This window comes from Seriola aureovittata, chromosome 4, assembly GCF_021018895.1.
Source record: "Seriola aureovittata isolate HTS-2021-v1 ecotype China chromosome 4, ASM2101889v1, whole genome shotgun sequence".
In the NCBI taxonomy this organism is placed as follows: domain Eukaryota; kingdom Metazoa; phylum Chordata; class Actinopteri; order Carangiformes; family Carangidae; genus Seriola; species Seriola aureovittata.
Genome location: NC_079367.1, coordinates 10158739 through 10179619, shown reverse-complemented (window position 1 = coordinate 10179619; position 20881 = coordinate 10158739). Strand labels below are relative to the sequence as shown.

Here is a 20881-nt window from a genome sequence, read left to right as displayed (position 1 = left end):
TGGATAAATTTAGTTTATTGCCTGGTTTGATTAGAAAAAGTACTAACCAGCAGGTTTATAATTATAGTGTTTCATCATTTCCACACACATTTCTTAGAAAAGTCACTATAAGTATCTTTTTTATTGCAAAGTTACAAAAACTGTATGGAAGCAAAGGAAGCAACCACTTTGAAATAAAAATTGATGGTATGTTTTACCATATGAATATATAGTTAATATGATGGGAAGACAGGCTGATGCAAATTATGCGAACAATGAAAATAGTATTATATCTGGCTGTTTTCTTCAGGTTCCTTTTTTACCTTCTAATCAATAATATCAATGCATTAAGGAATACTATACTCACTACAAGCCTGTATATTAAGACTCATTCGGTCTTTCCATGGGATTATAGTTAAGACTGAAGTAAAATCCTTTTCTCCTTGTGTAGTAGTGGAGCATTGGTTGACACTAAATGGCTTCCATTACCGATCAAACAGAGGTAATTTGTGTCACAATCTGACATCAGTGACGGGCTGCATCTGGCTGCGCCCACTCTGTGTATTCAGATGAGCCGGGAGAGGCAGAGTGAGGCTCGACGTGGAAGCAAGAAGGGAGGCAGACAGAGGAATGGGAGAGAGAGAGAGTATGCAGCTCTCTCAGACAGCTGGTGATGTGCAGCTGTCTAGGAGGCTGGATTATTCTGTAAAGTCTGCCCTCTGAGGGAGAGGTGAGAGGGAGAAGAAAAGAGTGCGAGGAAGAGAAATAAATAGAAATGGAGATTGAAATGGGGACAGAGAAGGAGAGGGATGAAGACTGAAACAAAAGGGATTTGGGCAGGCGAAGATGAGGAAAGCAGCACAGAACAAAAGAGAAACAGATGTAAGTTACTGAGATGGAGGAAGACAGAAAAAGAGACACGATAGAGGGGGAATGATGGGGACAATCATCAGAGATAAACAGCAGACAGAGGAGAGATCATCATCAAAACAACTCTGCAGAAGATGATGCATGAATGCTTTTAACCTTCATTTGTTCATCATTGGTTTATTTGTTACAGCAAATTTATAGTTAGTTATATCAGTGTTCTTATTGTTTTCACCAAGATATTAACAGGGTTTTACCTCCATTATTACCACAGAATCAGTATAAAGAGCTGCCTCTATTTTTGAAGACATCATGTCTGTAATAAAATATAACACACTGACATGCTGAACCATCGTTCTAGGGTAAACTTACAATTACAAGTATGGTACAGTATGTGCATTTGAGATTGAAAATTCATTCTTTACCTTGGAAACGACAAAAACAATCTCAGCACAAGGTTGACTTAGTAGCTGTTTCTGAGCAGGTCGAGTTGCCCAGTTTTCATGGAAATGGGGATGCTTGAATTTCATTCATTCAAAATCATTTGTAAGGGCCTCTTGTCCCATGTTGGCTTTAAAAGTTGAGACTGAAAGTTCCTCTTTGAGCCTGGAAACAGCAGTTGACAAAAGGTCCATTTAGTCATCATTCATCCACTCTGTACACCAAAAAACATTGTTTTCCCTTTATCATAGTCCTTTAGTCCCTTTATTTTAGGATTTACATTAGGTTTCCAGGCTTGCAGATTTTAACTGCATATAGACTGCTACTCTGAATATGAATATGTGTATGGTTCTCAGTACTTCAGCTTTGTACTGTCCTTCTGCTCTGTATGCAAGGTTGTGTTTTCTTTGAAACCCGTGTGTCAGTAACTCTTCAGGAACACCAATTGAAACACTGGTGGACATGAAGTTTAATTCTGAATATTGCGCTGCACCATGTCACCAGGACATTTTCCTGTGCTTTGGTTGTCAGTTAAAGTGATTTTTATTCTGATCAAAGTGAACATGATATCCTCTCTAGCTCAGAACATAATAGAGGAGTGTGCAAGACCAGTACCGGCTAGAGATCAGTAGCAGATGCTGCCAGAGAACAGGAACAGTAGCTGGCTGGCTGGCAGGCTGGTATAATAATCAGACTGTCTTCTGCCCATGTGTTCCCCTCAGAGTGAACTAATATAGTTTTTGCTGGATAATGATATCGAGACGCAAGCTCACATTCCCCCGTAATTGATCCTGCTGGCTACCGCCACACACTAACGAGCTAAACGAGGAGGAAAACCCTCCTAGCAACTGGAGGGTGAGAGAGGTAGAGAGACACAGAGGGAGAAAGAGAGTGAGGAGGGATGGTTTAGACAAGCAAATAAATGCATGCGAGTCAAACTAAGGTAAAAGAGGGAGAAGAGCTTCTAATACAAAGACACTGAGATTTTGATTCGTTACTATGACGGCGGCATGCTGTAAGGAGATCAAAGCAGGTAGTGTAAAATGGTTGAAGAGTGCAGGAGCTGCTTGAGTATTCACTTTCTTTTTTCCCTCTATTCCAGAGAGAACGAGCAGCGAGAGAAAGAGAGAGCAGTGCGGACAGAGCAACAGTGCACGCTGCCTCTTTCATCTTTGACAACATCCACTGGGGGATTGGGCTATTGTGAATTTGGAGTGAAATATTTCAAAGGGGGTGTTGGGGTAGAGCCGGGGCTGGGCTTCTTGGCTGGGCTCAGGCTGTGTTACAGAGAGATGAAACACACCTGGTTCCCAGCCTCGCCTCTGATTAGAGGTTTTGTAGCCGATGCCACGGGCACTCACTGATTAATCTGGTCTTTATTTAATGACTGACTGATAGTAGCAGATAATATTCCTCAAACACATTTGTGGCTGGCCTTTCTTCTTAAATGGACTTGTCTTTGTTAACCCTTTTGTCTCGGTTAAGCCTGTAATATTTATTCATGATATTTGTTTTCAGATGCAGTAAGAAAGAAACAAATTATGTTAATCTGATTTTTGATCAGTTGATCTCTGTGTCAAAGGTTGCATCCTTTGCATTTAGTTTCATCAGTGTTGATAGATGGTGAGCACATGATAATGAGGTTTTTCAGCAGAAAATTACATGATCAATATGCCTTTATACCCAGCATAGAAACAGTACACGCTCTACGTGGTCATGTTGTGTTCTGACACTGCAGAGCACAAATGTAAACCTTTCTCTCTCTCTCTCTCTTTCTGTTTCATGCTTTCCTCTCCTGGATACAGGTAAGTCTTATTGATATTATAAAAAGAAAAATGTTGATTTGGTGTCCACAGAATGGGCTAATATCTGCACATTGTGAGAACTGCACTGGTGGTTCTGCCTTGGCTTTTAATCAATATCTCTCAGATATACTCTGCTCATACTGTAGCAAATGAGGGGAAAGAGACAAACGAGCTAAACTCAGCAAAGCGTAAACAATGCCCGTTTTAAAACAGTGGGTGCAGGAGAAAGGCCCTGTCTGTGTGTACGTATGTATGTGTGTGTGTGTTTGCGTGTTTTCCTCTGCATGTGTGTTTGTGTGTGTGTGTGTGTGTGTGTGTGTGTGTGTGTGTGTGTGTGTGTGTGTGTGTGTGTGTGTGTGTGTGTGTGTGTGTGTGTGTGTGTGTGTGTGTGTGTGCAAGCAATTGCATGCACGCGCCTACTGTTGTCTGCCGAAACGGAGATGGAAGCTGCTGAATATTCATGGCGTCTGTGCTCGGTTGGGGCCGAGAGATAAGACGTTTATGTTCTGGCAGCCAGAGAGGGAGAGAGGGTGCGTGTGTGTGTGTGTGTGTGTGTGTGTGTGTGTCTGAATAAGGGTGGGGTGGTGTGGTGGTGGGGGAGAGGCCAATGGGCGCGGCGGAGATGTGTCGACATCAGTGGTTTAATGGTTTGAATCTAACTTGGGCCAATTAAAAGGCATGCCGCGTGCACCGGGGTGGGCTCCCATTCATTTCGGGGGAAATTGAGGTTGAAATGAGCCATTGTCGGGCCACGTGGCCACTGTGCATACTGAGCGGCAGGCCTGCAGTGACTCTCCAAAACGGTGGATAGAGGACAGAGGAGAGTCTTTGACTGTGGACAAGGAGAGGCAGTGTTCGCTTTGAGAAGGAGAGGAAGGAGGGAGGAAGGGATGCACACAGAGAGACAGGAGCGAGCGATGGAGACAGATGCGGAGAGACAGAGGGAAAGGGGAAGAAGTAGGTAGAGAATCACAAGAGGCCTGAGAGGAAGGCACAGAAAGAATGACAAGTATATAAGAAAATAATAGAGTAAAGGACAAAGAGAGGTAGGTGATGAAAGAGGAGGGGGATATAAGAGATTTAGGAGACAGAGAGAAAGAGACAGAAGAAAATAATGTGCACTGATATCAAAAAAAAAGGAGACAAGACAGAGAGCAGAAAGAAATAGCCCATATGGATCCATAGATCCAAAGCTTTCACAGGGCTGCATGGATGGGGGTTGCCTGGCCGGTTGGTACAGTAGCTCTTGCCCTCCTGACATCAGCTGGACAGCATACTGTGGAAGTGCTGACTGAGCTCTAAGCATGCACACTCACACACACACAAACACACACATAGAAAAAGCCTGCCAAGACGACGCCTGAAAATTGTACATCACAGCATATCAAGCAAATGTGTGCGTGCCTCTGTTTGTGTGTGTGTGTGTGTGTGTGTGTGTGTGTGTGTGTGTGTGTGTGTGTCACAGACGAGAAGCTCCAAAATAACAGATGCCCTATCAGATCCCATAGCCAGATAGCACAGTTCCTGTCCATGCCGTCACTCTCTATCGTCACCGGTTTACACCATCGCTCCCTCGTCACGTTCCCAAATGAGTGTGTTTTTCTGATGCTAACAAGCTCCTTGTCAAATAAAACAACTGAACATTTTTCATCATCATGAGCCCTCAGCATCCAGATCCAGATTTGAGCCGCCAGAGGCGATTATGTCACAACACTGTCCAATCGAGAAACAGATCCACATGGCTCAGAGTGTATCACTTCCTGTTCGGCTACCCTCACCCTCCTCGTCCGCCTGTGTTATTGGATGATGGTGTGTATCGCTTTGAGGCTCAGAGTCATGGCGGCTGTGGAAAGAGTCTACATGCGACCTTTGGTTAATGTCAGACGTCACAGGCTTTTATGTCACCCTCAGATGACAACGTGACATGACAGGAATCTTTAGTGACTTTTTTTCTCCTTCACAGAGGAATGCAGGGCCTCATCAAGGATATTTCAGAGCAGCGGGGCAACATTAATTATCATTGTGAATGGTCTTGAAGGAAAAAGGGCAGACATACAAAAGCAGCATTAGTTGTACGTGTTCATATAATGTGTGTGTGTGTGTGTGTGAGACCCTGAGGTTTACTCTAGAAGGGTATAGTGGGGGTATCTGGGGTGATTGCCTCTCCACTACAGACATACACATCAGCTTGATCTTCCAGCATCTCACAAGTTTTTGTTTTCCTCCTTTTCGATTTGCATCTTTTCACGGAAACTTGAGCCTGCCTGAGAGCAGAGAGACAGCCCTCCATTATTGCAGTGGCAGAGCGTTTGAGCGTGTTTGGTGAACAAAATGGACACCATGAAGTCTATTGAAGTATACAAAGAAACTGCATCAATATTTCAAACCTGAAAATCTAGGGAGAAGAGAATGGGGCAGGACTAGGAGATGTGGTAAAGGAGGATATGATATTAGAAGTGAAGGAATTCCTTTATGTTATTATAAGGGTTGGATGACAAAGCTAACCAAGATACTTTTACCACATTTCAAAGTACACAGTTATTATGGATGGACCTTTAATGAAATCTACATTTCTGAAGAGCTGACATAATTAGCAAATGTAGCTCGGCTATCAGTGAAATAAAAAATTTAAATGTAGATTCAAATGCAATTTCGTTGTCACATACTACTACTGATGGTGTCATCTGTAGGTTCTTAAACAGTCTTATAAGACATCACAGACTATGAGAGAGGGAAGGTCCAGTCCCTGTGAAGAAAGAAAGAAATTCATGTGGACTTGATCTAACATTGTGCAGTATGAACCTATAGCAAGTTTTACCAGGTTGTTTTCTAATATTTCTGCAGTGGACTATGCTCAGTTTTTGTACTGTGCACCCTCTGATTTACATCAACTAGTAAGTAAAAGGTTCAAGAAATGCTTCTGTTTATTAACATTGTAGTGTTTTGAAGCATATCCAGTGAGGAAGGCTAGACAATAGCTAGAGATACAAAACTGCTGCTTAGCTCCATCTTCCATGCGTGTAATGTGTATACAGTATCTGTGTAAGATGTACAGACTGCATCATGCTCATAGTACCTTAACATCCCTCAGGCTATAGGTTGTGTTGCTGGTGTGAAATCCTGAACATTGCATGTCATCTGTTTCCTGCAGCACTACTTCTGCCCTTGTCTTCCTTTCTGCACATTTTCTCACTTGGTCTTTCTCTCTTTCTTCCTTGTCTCCCTCCGCCTGCAAACACTTGTATTAAATCCTGCATACAAACAAACTAATAATCACTCCCTGTATGTTTCCCTACCCCTAACATCCCTGTGACCTGCTTTCTCAGGTAAATGAGGGCCTGAGGCAAGTGTGTAATCCTGAGTAAGTTTCTGACCCTTTTACGTGCTTCATTGAGCAATTTCCCATAAAGAACAACAGGGCTGCACAGCTGGATTTTACCATTGCTGCTGTTGCTTAATATCAAAGCATAGACACGATAATTTTGCTGGAGGCCATGTATGTCAGAAGTCTGACATGCAGTTATTTGGGTTATTTGAAGTTGCCATGTAATGTGGACGAGATTTTGCCCAGATTCTTTACAGGATCATTCGTCTTGTTCCATCTTGTGATTACTCAGGAAAGTCAGGAGAGGAAATAGTATTGATGCAAAGATGTTTGGCATTTTGTATCTTTTTATTGCATTCAGCAATAATGATTTAGAAAATAAAGACTTTAAAAAACTACTGTATATAATTGGCATCACAGAGTGGTATCATTCACTTTGATAAGACTGCATACTAGCCTATGCAACTTCTGTTTAGAAAATATTATAATATACAGTATATTATAATATAATAATAGATAATATAATGATTGTAGCACAGTTTTGAACTGCAGCTAGTTTGCTGTGAATGCTTATATGCTGACCTTTTCCAAAGGCTTTTAAAAGGGCAGACATCAATAACACTATGTTCTCCAATCTCAGCTTAATTTATGACAAATGCTGTCAATACTTTTGGTAGCATGTCTTTTCTCAGTGAAACAATCAATAGATGGATTTATATCCGTTCTCTATTGTACTTTATGGCACATGGGCAAAGATGTAGAGGAGGGTAAACCCACCACAACTTGAAAATTTTATTTTGTTTACCTCTTCCTTGTGTTACAGAGACTGCATTACAGACAGTTCTTTAGATGTGACTGTGTTGGTTTGTCTTGGTGATGACCAGTGACTTGGATACATAATTTATCCACACGAGCTATTATGCCACAGCTCTGACACAGGACAGCATCTTACTCACTGAAGACTCAAGCTATTTTCCAGTACTGTCTTTTGTTGACGTGGATTTAAAAATAATGGAAGATTGCGTCAGAGATTGTGTTGTGTGTTGCGGGCGATTGACCCACAGCTTGATACAGGAGATATCTGAGCAGAGTGTGTGAATAGATCGATGGTATTGTGGTGTTGCTGTAGCTTGGGGCAGACTCTCTGGGTATGACGATGTGTGTGTGTGTGTGTGTGTGTGGGTGTATCTGTAAAGACCAAGATGTCTGCACACTGAATCCCTTCTTGCAGACAGGTGGGCTTAACGGACATGTTTTTGTGAAGTCTGGAGCAGAGAGGCCTCAACACTTTACAAGGAGGGAATACTAATGATGAAAAAGCATGGTGTATATCTATCAACTGTCCAATATGAGTAAAATACTGTAAGTGTTAGGCTAAGATATTCATTCATTTATTTATACATCTAGGTCATAATTTTTCACTGCAGACAATCATAGGAAATACACAGATGTTACCAACAGCATTAACGACTTAGGACTCCATTTTCGATACTATTTATGACAATAGTTCATGTTACTGGTGGTGTCTGCATTTCCAATGCAGGATTCACGATATAGAAGATAACATTCAATTATCAGTTCATTGTTGACTGTCTCATTTAGTTTTCCCTATTAATGTAACTTGAATAAATAAACATATCTTGATGCGATTAAAAGTCTCTCTTCTCTGGCTGCACTCTAAACACATTATGAGAGCTGCTCTTCTTCAGTTGCATTTGTGGCTACCGGCTACATTTGCATTTGGCTAACTACTCAAAGTGCGTCTGCTACCCCCAGTGCTCGATACATGTGTCGTTTCAGACAGAACTCGGGGTCCTATAGTATTAAACACACTCGCTGTTGGCTACAGTGACCAGAGGTGTCACCAGATCAACTAGGACTGAACTTCTAGTTAGATGACATTGCACATGTACACATTGTAATAGGCCTAAATCAACAAGGACAGAGAAACAATGGCTCTCATCCAACTCAGAGAAAAATATGACCACTTCACTGTGAAGCACACAGCTTAGGTTTTCATACAGTCTTTAAATGCTTACTGTATATCAAACATTAGTACACTGAAAATATAATTGTGGTCAGACGCTTAGATCTCCCTGAGGCAGGGTGGCTTACTCTGCACAGCTACATCTTGTATAAATCGCTAATGTGGATATCTTTCAGAAAAATGCTTAGAGAGATGGATTATAGGGTCAAGATCTTGGCATTAGTTGTCTCCTCAGCAACGAGTGAGGCCTGAAGTCCTGTCTCATTAGTGCATTTTTTTCACCCTTGTTACCCTGCACCCTCGCAGAGTTTATGTAATGACACTGAGTGCTTCAGACTGAGGTTTGTGAGTGTCCACTAGTTCACATCTCAGTTGGCAGCAGTTCTCAGTCATGACACTAATGTACAATAGCTGCTGGACAAAACCCCTTTCTCATTGTGGTTTGTTGCTCATGTGCTTGTTTGTGTAAGTTTTTTTGTATCAACTGGATTTGCCTTGAGTGTTTATAGTGTGTGCTTGCATGTCAGTGTGCAACACTGCAGCATATCTAGGTGCAGTCTGTCTTTATTAGATTTGTGTGTGTGTGTGTGTGTGTGTATATCAGTATGTCATAGTATAGTGTGCTTTTGCCTGTGCAGAGCAACCCAAGGAATTGATTATTGAGGGGGCCTGACAGCTCTGCTCGCCGGATGCAGTAGAATACATACTGTAGCAAGGGAGCGCCATCAGTTGCCCTGACAACACCAGCGCCTGTCAACACCTCCGTCTTAATAGTGACAAATTGTACTTATTACATCAGCGTTAATTCCCCCCGATCTCCCTCAGATGAAGATACTTAGCCCCGCGCTGATCAAATTGTGTCAGCATAATTACTGGGAACAGAACCCTATTAAAAACCAGGGCCTCAGACGCACTGTCCAGACTCATCCACAGGCCTATCACTCAACATGCATCTCTGCGTAGGAAGTAAGGGAGGGGGGGTACAGGGTGGAGGGAGGCAGGGAGATGGGGAAATGAGGGGGATGAGGAAAAAGGGAGGGAGAATGTTATTCTGAGGCAGTTATATGTACAAAGACTGCTGGAGTCGTCCACCTTAACATTTTTTGACTGACACACTGATGCTATATCCTGCAGCAGTGATGCAGGATTATGGAGGAAAATTCTAACTTTCTTTAACCAAAAACTACAACTGGAAGTAGAGGTGATGAATGGAGATGTATCCGCACTAAATTTTAGTAATTAATTACGAAATGGCAAATGTTGTCTGTGCCGAAGATTTTATCAGACGGTCAAAGGGGTTGCTGGTAGTGATGAATCTGCAGAGAATATTGGTGGATTGCAGTTCCCCTCCACTCCACAGAAGTTTTAGTGTCTTTCAGCTCATTGTTATGTTTTTCCATCCCACAACTTTGCTGTTTTTGTTCACTCTGACAGTTCGTTGTTTTCAGCTCCAGCAGGCACTGTATGATCGTTGTTCAGCACCAAACAGCAGAAAGACAAAGTTATTAATATAAGTAAATAAAAGCCATAAAATTTTAAAAGGTAATAATTTGTCAGCATTGTGTTTACAGCTTGTTTTTGATAGGTTCCAGTTGCTGTTCTATGTATTTGCTTGCATTCTGACTTGGACATTTGTAAATTTGTTGTTAATTGATTATAAATAATCTTGGTCATTTCTTGGTCAGATCTACGATCAGAATATGTAACACTAGAAAGCTTTACAATTAAGGATAGAAATAGTGCCAAAGTAGGACCCCCCCCCCCCCCCCAGAGTGAGGGAAAATCATTGTTTGATGAAAGAATTTCATTTATCTTAGGGAGCTGTTGGGGAGAGGCGTTTTATTGGGAAGTCAGATGGGGAAACATAGGGCCCCCTGGGGGAGAAGTCAGTAAATGTGGACTATACAAAAAACAAATGATTAAAATTTGAAATTTCATTAAAGCTTCAGCCTAGTTTTACAATAACTGCAATTACCATAAGCAATTTTCACAGCTCTATAGATATGGATTTAGCATTGCCAGTAGCTCAACAGTGAATTAAGTCTCTCTCTCTTTCTCAGTGTGTTGGTCCTGAATGGTGCTGGAATGGAATTCACAAATTAGTGTCGTCTGATGGAAATGTGCTAATTGCTGTTGTTAAGCTGCTGCAATAATTAGGTTATGATGGCAGACTGCTACACATGTTGCACACACACACACGCACACACACGCACACACACGCACACGCACGCACACGCAACCGAGCAGCCCAAAGCCAACATCCTCTCTCCAGCATGGTGGAAATAGAAGGCTAGATTTAATTACTCATTTTACTATCCATCTGTGAGTATTATTTTCCAGACATAGAGTCATACACAGAGTGCAACAGTTGATAACAGTTTCCCCTGCTGTGGGTAAGAGAGATGCTTTTTTAAATTACAGTATACTGTAATGTAGTAACACTAAGTAAATGAGTAGTTTACTGGCCATTTGGCTGTGGAAACATCTGCATTGTAAAATGATAGGGACAAAGCACAGATGCAGGAGGATAATGGTTGGTTTAACATGAGCTGGGATCTCCACCTGGCTTTAGACTTTTATTTTCAACAGTCAGATAGACACATAAGCGTTTTTCAGCAACATAAGTAGAGTGATGGTAGTGGGCCAACTTGGACACAGGTGACTGTAACATGCCTGTTTCACTTGAAATTATAATTGGAGAACTGTTTCTGATGTCCATTTCACAGTATCCTTGGCTCATCATCTAAATCTTTCTTTTTATGAGCATCCATAAGTAGCTTGTGATTTTGACATATAGCAACAAATGAACTAAGACCTTCAGGAATTCCAGTCCCACAAAAGATAAGTCAGTGATGGCTTTAAATTGGAGCAAAACACACACATTTGTGTAATTTTATGTAACCACCAGGACACAAGACAACCTGGTTGTGCAGCACATGGAATAGTTCACCAGTGTCTGAAGCTGTGGGAGTTGGCATGGTGTTATATGTGCCTACCTACTTGCTATTGTACCTTGGTGCCTGCTGAGTTTGTCTATCCGTGATTTTCTTTCTGTCTTGCTTTCTCACTCAACTGGTCGGATGGTACATAACCCTGGATTATCATCAATAATAAATGAAATCTCCATCGCCATTGTGCATGTAAAATTTATTCAACAACCACATCTGCCACACTGTTGATTGCTCAACTCTTACCATGTTTTTTGAGAAAAAAAACACATGTGGAAGCAGGTCAAACATATTGGCTGTTTTACATTGAACTTTAAAACATCTCTAAAGTTCCCTGGTTTTGATCTTTGGTTATTGTCTCTGATAACATCATGTCTATCCTGCTCCCTCACTGAAAAACTGCCTTAAACTTGTGTTGTTGTTATGATGCTGCTGTCCTGATGTTCTTTAATGCACAGACCTGCTTAGCAACATGCTGTTTAATGGCTCTGGGCTTCAGCAGAGATTACTGGATTGCTAACCTCATCAAAGACATCAACAACCCCCAGACTCTTTAACCTTGGAGACCTGACTCTCCTTTTCAGCAGTTTTTGTGATGTGTGTGTGCGAGTGCATGCCTGCAGCCAAGCTCAGCAAGCTACTATACATTAATGTAAAATTAATCCTCTCTCCATGCGCCCTTGTAGGAGGCTGCTCTCCCGTTGTGACATAAACCTTCTATTCACACAGGTGCAGTGCTGCTTTTCCTTTAGCTCCATCGTTGTAGCATACTCTTGTTTCATATCCCTGAAACAATAGAAAACCTCTATGTAGCCTGTGGCTGTGGACTCCATGTACAGTCTAGTGTTGTTATTGGCAACATGCATTGCAGGGCTATCATCTATAAGTATAATTCCTCATTTTACACTCCTGTCATAAATTTCAGTGTTCAGTGATGTGTGACAGTATTTACAAAACTATATTTAAAATGCTCCAGAAATGTCCCACATTATGACACAGTTCTAGCAATAATATCCAATTTGTTACACCTCAAAGTGTATTTATGTACTAACAATTTTCATAAAGACTAAGCCAGTTTTTCAACATCCCTAAATATATCAATTCAACTTCTAATTGAAATAACTAGGAAAATGTAACCACTAATCAAATATTTTTTTTGAAGCACCACAGAATTTATTACTGTAAATCTATGTTTATTTTGCATGATAACATGCTTCTGTGTCTACTGAATCTCCAGCAGTGTAGCAATCTGACCAGAGAGAGCAAATGCTCTGAGATAGTGGGGTTCCCATGACTTATTAAGATGACATCTTTCACTTGTTCAGTTGTTTATTAAATATGAATTGTTCATCTCATGGCAGTTGGACATTTTTTGCATGGATTACAATGCATCAATTATTTATGGTGAATGAAAACACATTTTTAATTTAAAACAATGGTGGTATAACACTACCAGTCACTGCATTTCACTCCGTCTGCCTTTTTTGTAACTGTGTCTTGTTCAGAAATACTTTCTTTTTTTTTTTTTTTTTTTAAGAAATAACTGGATGGCATTTAAGTGTTATTTTAACAGATCAAATGTGAGTGGTTCATGGCCTCAATTGGTGTTTTGTTGTAGCTGTAACACCAGGGAGTGGTGCAAAGCAATGACAATACACATGACTGTACTTAAATTCACACTTGTTGTTGATGCTCCAGTCATTCTTAGACATTAGATAACTGAATGGGAAGATTTGGGGATTTGAATACTCATATGACACAAAGGCGTGTTTTAAAGATACAGTGAAAAATCACATACAGTATAACATATCTATCCCAGAATCTAAAAGCCTCAGCATATCGTTACATACAAGAAGCCCTTTATCATTAGTTAACAGTATACCTGCATATTGATGCAATTTATTGTGGACAATTTGATGTCATACTTCCTTTTATCTTCCACTTTTAGACATTTCTAATGTCATAGCAAACTTGTAGAACTATTTTTTATTGCTGTAAGATTAATTTAGTTGTTTTTTTTTTCTGCTTTCCCGGAGTTGATCTATTATATGACTAGCAATAATTTAAATATCTAGAAGGATTTTATAGTATGCAACTAAATGTATAGCTTTGGGGTCAACACCTAGGTAAAGGTAGGTGTTTACTGGATGTGGGCGTTTGAGACTGCAGGATTTCATTGCAGTGTTCTGACACAGCCAAACACTGTTTTAGCATTCAGGACACAGAGGGAGAGACAGAGATGGGGAGAAAGAGGGAGACCAAGCAGTAGAGAGAGAGAAGAAGCAGGAGAGGAAGTAGAATGAGCCAAACAGGAACACAGAGGTTTTTGAGGCTGAATAAGAGACAGAGAGTCTCTTAGCATTCCATCTCTGATGCCAAAACTTTCACTGAACCAAGGATGCCTTCTTCACTGAGGCTTCAATGGCAGCTCTGTCATTTACTGAGTATTACTAAAATCTATTCACACAGCAGGTGCATTGAGAGAAAGAGATTTTTATAGGTGACTTTTACAGGTGCTGAAGGCTTTTGGATTTGTCCTGATTTTAATAGTATTAGCTTAAGTATTTCAAGCTAATCTACATTTTCATTTGGTTTAGTAATAGTCATCCCCATATTGTTTTTTCTTTTCTGTCACAAAACAATTTGAAGGTGTTTTTAGTTTTTTTTTTGAGTGGTCAGTCCACAGTACAATAAAGCGTTCATTGGCCAGACGATGGCCGTATAAAATAAACTTTATGTTTTAACTGCTAACTCATAAGCTATGTGATACCTCAGGATAAACCCACTGCACACATTTTTCATGATTATGATTCCACAACAATTTTAGACATGACAAACTGCCTTCTTAACAACAATGATGAATATCCAAAGCACGCAAACAAAAAGGTGCGAGAACAAAGAAAAACTTGGTGCACTGCTTGACAAAAATCTCTTACCAAGTACTTCCACCTCTGACCAGGAGTTGTAGCTCATCATTATACACTTCACTGGTGTAATGAGACAAGTGAGACACAGAAATGTAAACATCATTGTCCACAATAAGCTTTGTCTGTGTCCAACTCTAAGGAATTAAAAGGAATATTTAACGAACTAAAAGGAATATTTCAACATTCAGGGAAATATGCTTTTCGATTTCTGGCAGATAATGAGATGTGAAGATCGTCTGTCTGTCCATGTAATGCAAGGCTACAACAAGCAGCCGGTTAGCTTAGCTTAGCACACAGACTTGAAACAGGGGGAAACAGCTAACCTGGTTCTGTCCAATGGTAACAAAATATGCCAACATCTCTTAAACTTAATACATGTTATGTCTCACATGTCATCAGCAACATCTACAAAACCAATATGTAACAATTCTGCTTCCAGCCACGAAATACATAGTAACCTACCTAACAGGTGCTCTAAATTACCCACTGATAACTTGAACTCTGGCACAGAGAGGAGCCATATAATTGCAAAGTAACTGTAACGACAAAATATGACATTGAAGGTTGACATTAATTCCTCTGTATTTTCATTTCACCAATAATATAGTTCATTTTTTTTTTTTTAATCAGGTTTCATTTTTGGATCATGTTGCTTTTCCACGACTGTGCTGTGGCATCAGAGGAGGTTGTATGCACTGATTTAAAGAGTGTTGCAGTAGTTTGACCATTAGCATGTCTTTTATTGATTTCAGAGTCATTGTGTTAATTAAATGGATCCTGTAGAGAGCCACAGTGTCTGCAGTCACCTAGTGGTCTGCTATATGCAGTAACACAGTGGTTACAGCATGACACCTACAGTACACTACCAGGCATGGGGTTCAGTACTGTTTGATATACTGTATCTTCTTCATCGGTGTGATTGTGTATTGCTGTTGATCATAAGTATATGCTAATCTAAACAGACAGACAGTCAGATAGATTAACAATAGATATTTCTTGGTTAGATCTGGAGAAGAGCCATAGTACTCATTTCATTTTCTCTGCATGTAGCCGTGCAGCCCTGAGGAGCTCTGCGTTGGAGAGTTCAGTCCTGCAATCTGACCTCAATCAACTCAGATTAAAGCTGTGATCTGATGTCTGGCCCCCCGTGCCCTGTTTCGCGATGCAACGTACCCCCGACTCTGAACAGGCAGAAATTAGTTTGAGAATGCAACATTCTCTCCTCCGACATTACCACCACAGCAGTGACTGCAGTGTTTCCTCTCTCATGTTTTTGTAGTGGTATAGGATTGTACAGTAAATGGTAGTATCGCTCCGTGAGGGTCCACCACTGCTGAATTAATGAAGAAAAAAATATGTAGAGAGGCTCTGTTTCCATGTTAACAGCACACCAAGACCATTTTAAGTAATATTTAATCTGTAAAATAATTGGATAGGTGATGCACTTTGTACAGCCCATGATAGACAGCTATCTGTTTTTAATTTCAATTTAATGTCTGAACTGACTCCGGAGAGTCAAAGTGGGCCAGAGAAGTTACCACACAGACGTAGAACATTCATAAGCCCATTTATCATCACTCTCTCTGCTGACCCGACTAGAAGTGGGTCCCTCCTCACTGTCTGACTCACAGTGTACTGAGAGCCAGTCCCACCTTCCTCTTTAAACAATAAGTACTCATTCACCGACTCCCTCTTTACAGAAGAGATTAGTCTTTGTTCTAAACATTTTAACCTGTTCCAACTCACATATACTATCGTGTAGTATATCTTGTGTAATATTGTTAATCAGTGTGATTCGTTTGTGATAGTAAGATAATCTTGTATTGGATAATGGGCCTTTTATATTGTTTTGGATCATTTTCATATTCACAATCTGCACTAATGCATTGGTATCTATCTAAGATGAATTGCACTTTTTACACGGACAAATATGTATGTGAGATTATCATGTAGACACATTTTGATTTCATTTAAGGAAAATTAAAGGTATGAAGTGGAGTTTTTGACCATTGGTACTATACTAACAATAGTTGGGTGGCAATGTGGTCATAAATGTAGCAATGCAGCAACAAAGGCAGTAAAGAAGCAAACGTGAATGCAAACAATCCAAAAATCTACTTTTCAAACATTCTGAGACCTTAAGAATAGTGCATTTTGATGAAAACCATTGAATCTGAACATAATTTTAGTAATTTTAGAAATGTACACAGGGCAAATTTAAGAGAAATTAACAGTTTGATAGGTTAATCACATCCCACGTTGTTATAACCATGTTTTTCAATTTCTGTAGTTTGAAGCTTTTTGAACAATGGTCTGAACAATCTTTCAGATTGATTCTGGTGAAAACTGCAGATAATTTCTAACGCACAAAATTCTCTTTTTCGGGCAGCTTCAGATGCAAAAAAAGAACAACAAAAAAAAAAAAACAGATTTTGCATGACCAATTGGGATAAACACATTGGTAGTTTAGCACTAATTCATTCTAGATACTGAGTTGCAGATTGTCAGCTAAGATGTGACCAGCTCGGCTCTCATTTAAATCACATCGTGCTTCGGAGCGTCTGTTGGCAGCGAGGATGCTGTGACACTAGCTCATCTGTACGTCGAGGCTTATTTAGCCTGCTGAGAGTGAGAGCCTGCTGTTCGTATTAGATTCTGTCTCTGGCAAAGTGGGGATGATTAGATAAAGTGTGTTTGGTGGAGTGGAGCACTTTTTCACTTTACAGTAGCTGTGGCTGTGAATGAATGGAAGGAAGTGTTTAAAAGGACATTGTGCATAAATTCTTACTTGACATACTGTTTTTTTGAAAAGGAATTACTCCTAAATGCCGATGTACTGAGTGAGTTAAAGACAAAGCGGAGGAATTAAAGGGGAGCGGTTGGCAAAAGAAGAAATACAATACAATACAATTCAACACAATAGCTCTCATTTTGAATCCCCTCCCTACTGTAGCGTCCCCTCTGCCTGCACTTCATTCTGTCATAACACAATAACTGAGCTCTGACGTCTTAAAAGGCATTGCAGGAGCATAGAGGTGCTTGAAGAGAAAATTACAGCAGCTCACAGCGGCTGGAGTGAAATACCATTTTGTCTCACTCAAGATGGATTCCACAGTGAGATTTCAGAGGACCAGTACAGAATCAAAATGGAGAAGCCAGAAGGGAGGAGAGAAAAAAGGGAAAGAGGCTGTGTGTGTGTGTGTGTGTGTGTGTGTGTGTGTGTGTGTGTGTGTGTGTGTGTGTGTGTGTGTGTGTGTGTGTGTGTGTGTGTGTGTGGAGTGGACAGTTTCTGAGGAGATGTCTGAATTTTGTTTTTGCTGCAGCATGGTAATATATAGTCTCCAGGGTTTTCACCTTTTTTACATATAGTGGTATTTATTGGTCAAATATTTCCAGTATTTTTCTTGCTTTTTTTGATAATGATCACTGCCACGTATGATCAGCAGGAAAAAGTAGGTAAATATTTACAATAGAGGAAGAATTTATGAATTATACTGAAATGCAAAGCCATGCAAAAGATGAGATGAAATGAAAAATCAACTTCTCTGTGAAAATGGAGTTAAAAAGCAAAAGCATTTTTTAATTTTTTTAATTTTTTTTTCATCTGGCCTCCTCAACCTCTGAGAAGATTTCCTCCCACCAATCGTCTCGCATACTGACATGCATGCATGGCTGCCGGCATCCCCACACACACACTACACTCAGTCACACCCTCCCTCCCTCCCTCTCTTTATAGATTCCACTTGCTGGTTGCCCATCTAACAGCCCTGTATGTAAACCAGTGAAACCCCTTCAGGACATCAAATCCGTGGAATCTGTTGTCGGTTCTATCTAGGTCAATGCCTACAATAGCTGTGCAATTTTGTTTTCTCTCTGTATACCCCCCATTTGCTTAACCCCACAAGGTTGATTTTCCTTTGCATGTATAAACATCTAAAATGCATACACAATGTAAGCATATTAGACATGCTTTCATCGATACTGGTCTCAAGTGGAATATTAAAACATACAGTGGTTTGATGTTAACATTAGTGTAACATTATATCTAGGTTATTAGGTTTTTACACCTAATAGCTTTAGACTTTTGACACTCTTGTAGCGCTGTAACTCAACACAGCATCGCAGCCCAACAACAGGAAGTGTGGAGGCAACCTGCAGTTATAGTGTGACATATAGCTGTTTTTCTCTCTGACCTATAAGGGATGATGTTACGTGACCTAAGGGAGGTGGCATCTAATTTGTTAACCCGTATAGAAAAGAGAAACCTCTGTACCTGCTTGTCCATGCATTTTTCATAGGATCTTGAAATATCTATTTGGAAGGCCATCCTCACCGACAGCAGTAGATATCAAAACTGCGCCAGTGTACTGAAAATAGACAGAAATATGTGGAATTTATCACTTCAGAACCATTTTGGTGAATTTTTGCTTTTGTCTGACAGACCACCCACTTTTTTTTCCTTTTTTTTTTTAATCATAACTTTAAAAAACACGTCACATTGTACATGTTTTACTCTTTTAGAGAAAAATCACAAGAAACCCCAAAGCTCCCCTTGTTCAACTTAAATGAATTACCCACTGCTAATCTGCTTTAGCAGCTCCCACACAGCCCCAGTTTGTTCTACTTTTGGATAAATCGCTGATATGACTGCCTTCAGACATGGGCTGCAATCAAAATCAAATATGCAGAGAGATTTTTTTTTTTTTTGCTAATCTAAGCAGTCAAAAAATAATGTAAAAAAACATAACCTTAATCAGAGTCACCCAGGACTGTACCAGCGTTAGAGCCTCTGTAGGTTTCTCGTCTTCTTAATAATCTTCATGCAGATGTGGTTAGATGTACAGTATCTTTGTTGGACCTTCATAACAAGCCGCTTTCTGCCATTCGTTCTTGTACCGTATGAAAAACATCTTCCACAGACATGAACTGCCCGAGCTTGATAATCTAACACAGTAACCACAAAGGTTTCCCTGATAATCGTTATTTCATAGTGCCAAGTTTTCATATTAATACACACATTATGTTACACTCTGCTACTGTCAGTCAAATCACACACACGCACACCCACACCCACACACATACAAGAAGAAATAGAAACCTCTTCAAGGGAATAATCCCTAATGAAACATGACACCTTACAAACTATATTGTCACATCCATGGCGTCTTGTTTATGACATATTTTATTAGCTTAGCGAGCAGGTCATTTAAAACTAGTAAAATATTTACACTGTGAAATGATGACATATTAAGTGTTTTTGCGCTAAATGTTTTCCACCTTATATTTGTATTTAGACACACTGTGCATGACAAAATTAGCAGGGAGAGATGCTAAGATGATGAAGACTTTTTAATGCGCCCACCTCTAATGTGTGCAATGGTATTTTCCTTAACCCCATGATGTCAGTGTGCATCATTTTTTCTCCTCGACCCTGTCAACATTACCTGTAGCTGTTACAGGGCTGTTTCTCCTTAGGCCTTAAAAGCTTCCTTAGCTGCCTCTGTCTTAGCATGCCCACCACTGCACAGTGAAGACAATCTCCTGTAAATTGCTTTTTCGATCAGTTTTGACATCAATCTGCTCCCATGGGAATGTGGGCATTCATGTGATGGCGGAGAGGAAGGTTTCATTCCTTATGGATGTTGACAACCCCACTCAGCCTGGTTTGATCTGCAGAATTAACATAATATTACCGTACATAGAGAACTGGCTCTGACAGCCAAAGAGGGATTGGCTTTCTATACCAGACATTGGCGCCAGTGTGGTTTCCGCAACAGCAGAAATCAGAGACAAGACAATACAAGCTGGTAGAGGTCAAAGATCTGATTTTATGAACCTAATTTTTGCATTTTTGAAATTTATGGATATATTTTGTGTTCCATTATTTGGGTGACACAGATTTCACCACACTAATTTACAGCATTACTTCAGTTATTTGTGAGTCAGCAGTAGAACTTCACTTTTCTCTAAATCCCTAGTTATTATTGTTTATTTATATGAGAGAAATTTTTTTTTTTTTTCATTTCACTCCAGTGAACTCGGTTGTCTCATGTAGAAATAAAGAATAACTTATAAAGGTTTTGTTTGCTGTGAGACTCAAGCTTTACCAGCACCCGATGGAGAAAGAAATCTTTCAGTTGTGCCGCAGTGAATAAATTCTTTATACTGTAAAAATTGTTTTGATATATACATAACAACCACACAACTGCTGCCTTTCATGTGTTTCCACGTGCTCTTCTTATCTGCTTCAGGACAAAGATATCTCATCACATCCACGGGAGCCTTGTATATTCTGGACGTCCTGCCTGAGGATGGGCTGAATAACTATCGCTGCACCACACGCCACCGCTACACCGGCGAGACTCGCCAGAGCAACAGTGCACGTCTCATAGTGTCAGGTCAGTAATGCATTCAAACTGGAATCAGTTAAACTGCAAAGTCTCGGTCCATACTGACAGAGTACTTATACTGAAACAGATGAGACAAATGGTACAAGGACAACATTTTGTATTGGATATTTAGGGAGTGCCCTTGGTCATCATTACATATATTTTAAAACCTGAACAAGAAAGAAGAATGTCTTTGAGTATTAACATTACTAC

At 40.2% G+C, this 20881-nt stretch overlaps 1 protein-coding gene across 2 annotated transcripts in view; it reads left to right on the top strand.

The window, feature by feature from the left end:
- dscamb (Down syndrome cell adhesion molecule b) overlaps positions 1–20881 on the top strand; it is a 114893-nt gene that overhangs the window by 52394 nt on the left and 41618 nt on the right. For both annotated transcript variants that reach the window (XM_056373371.1, XM_056373372.1), the window contains exon 4: positions 20531–20677. In XM_056373371.1, coding sequence (XP_056229346.1) covers positions 20531–20677 — 147 coding nt within the window. The remainder of the gene's footprint in view (positions 1–20530; positions 20678–20881) is intronic.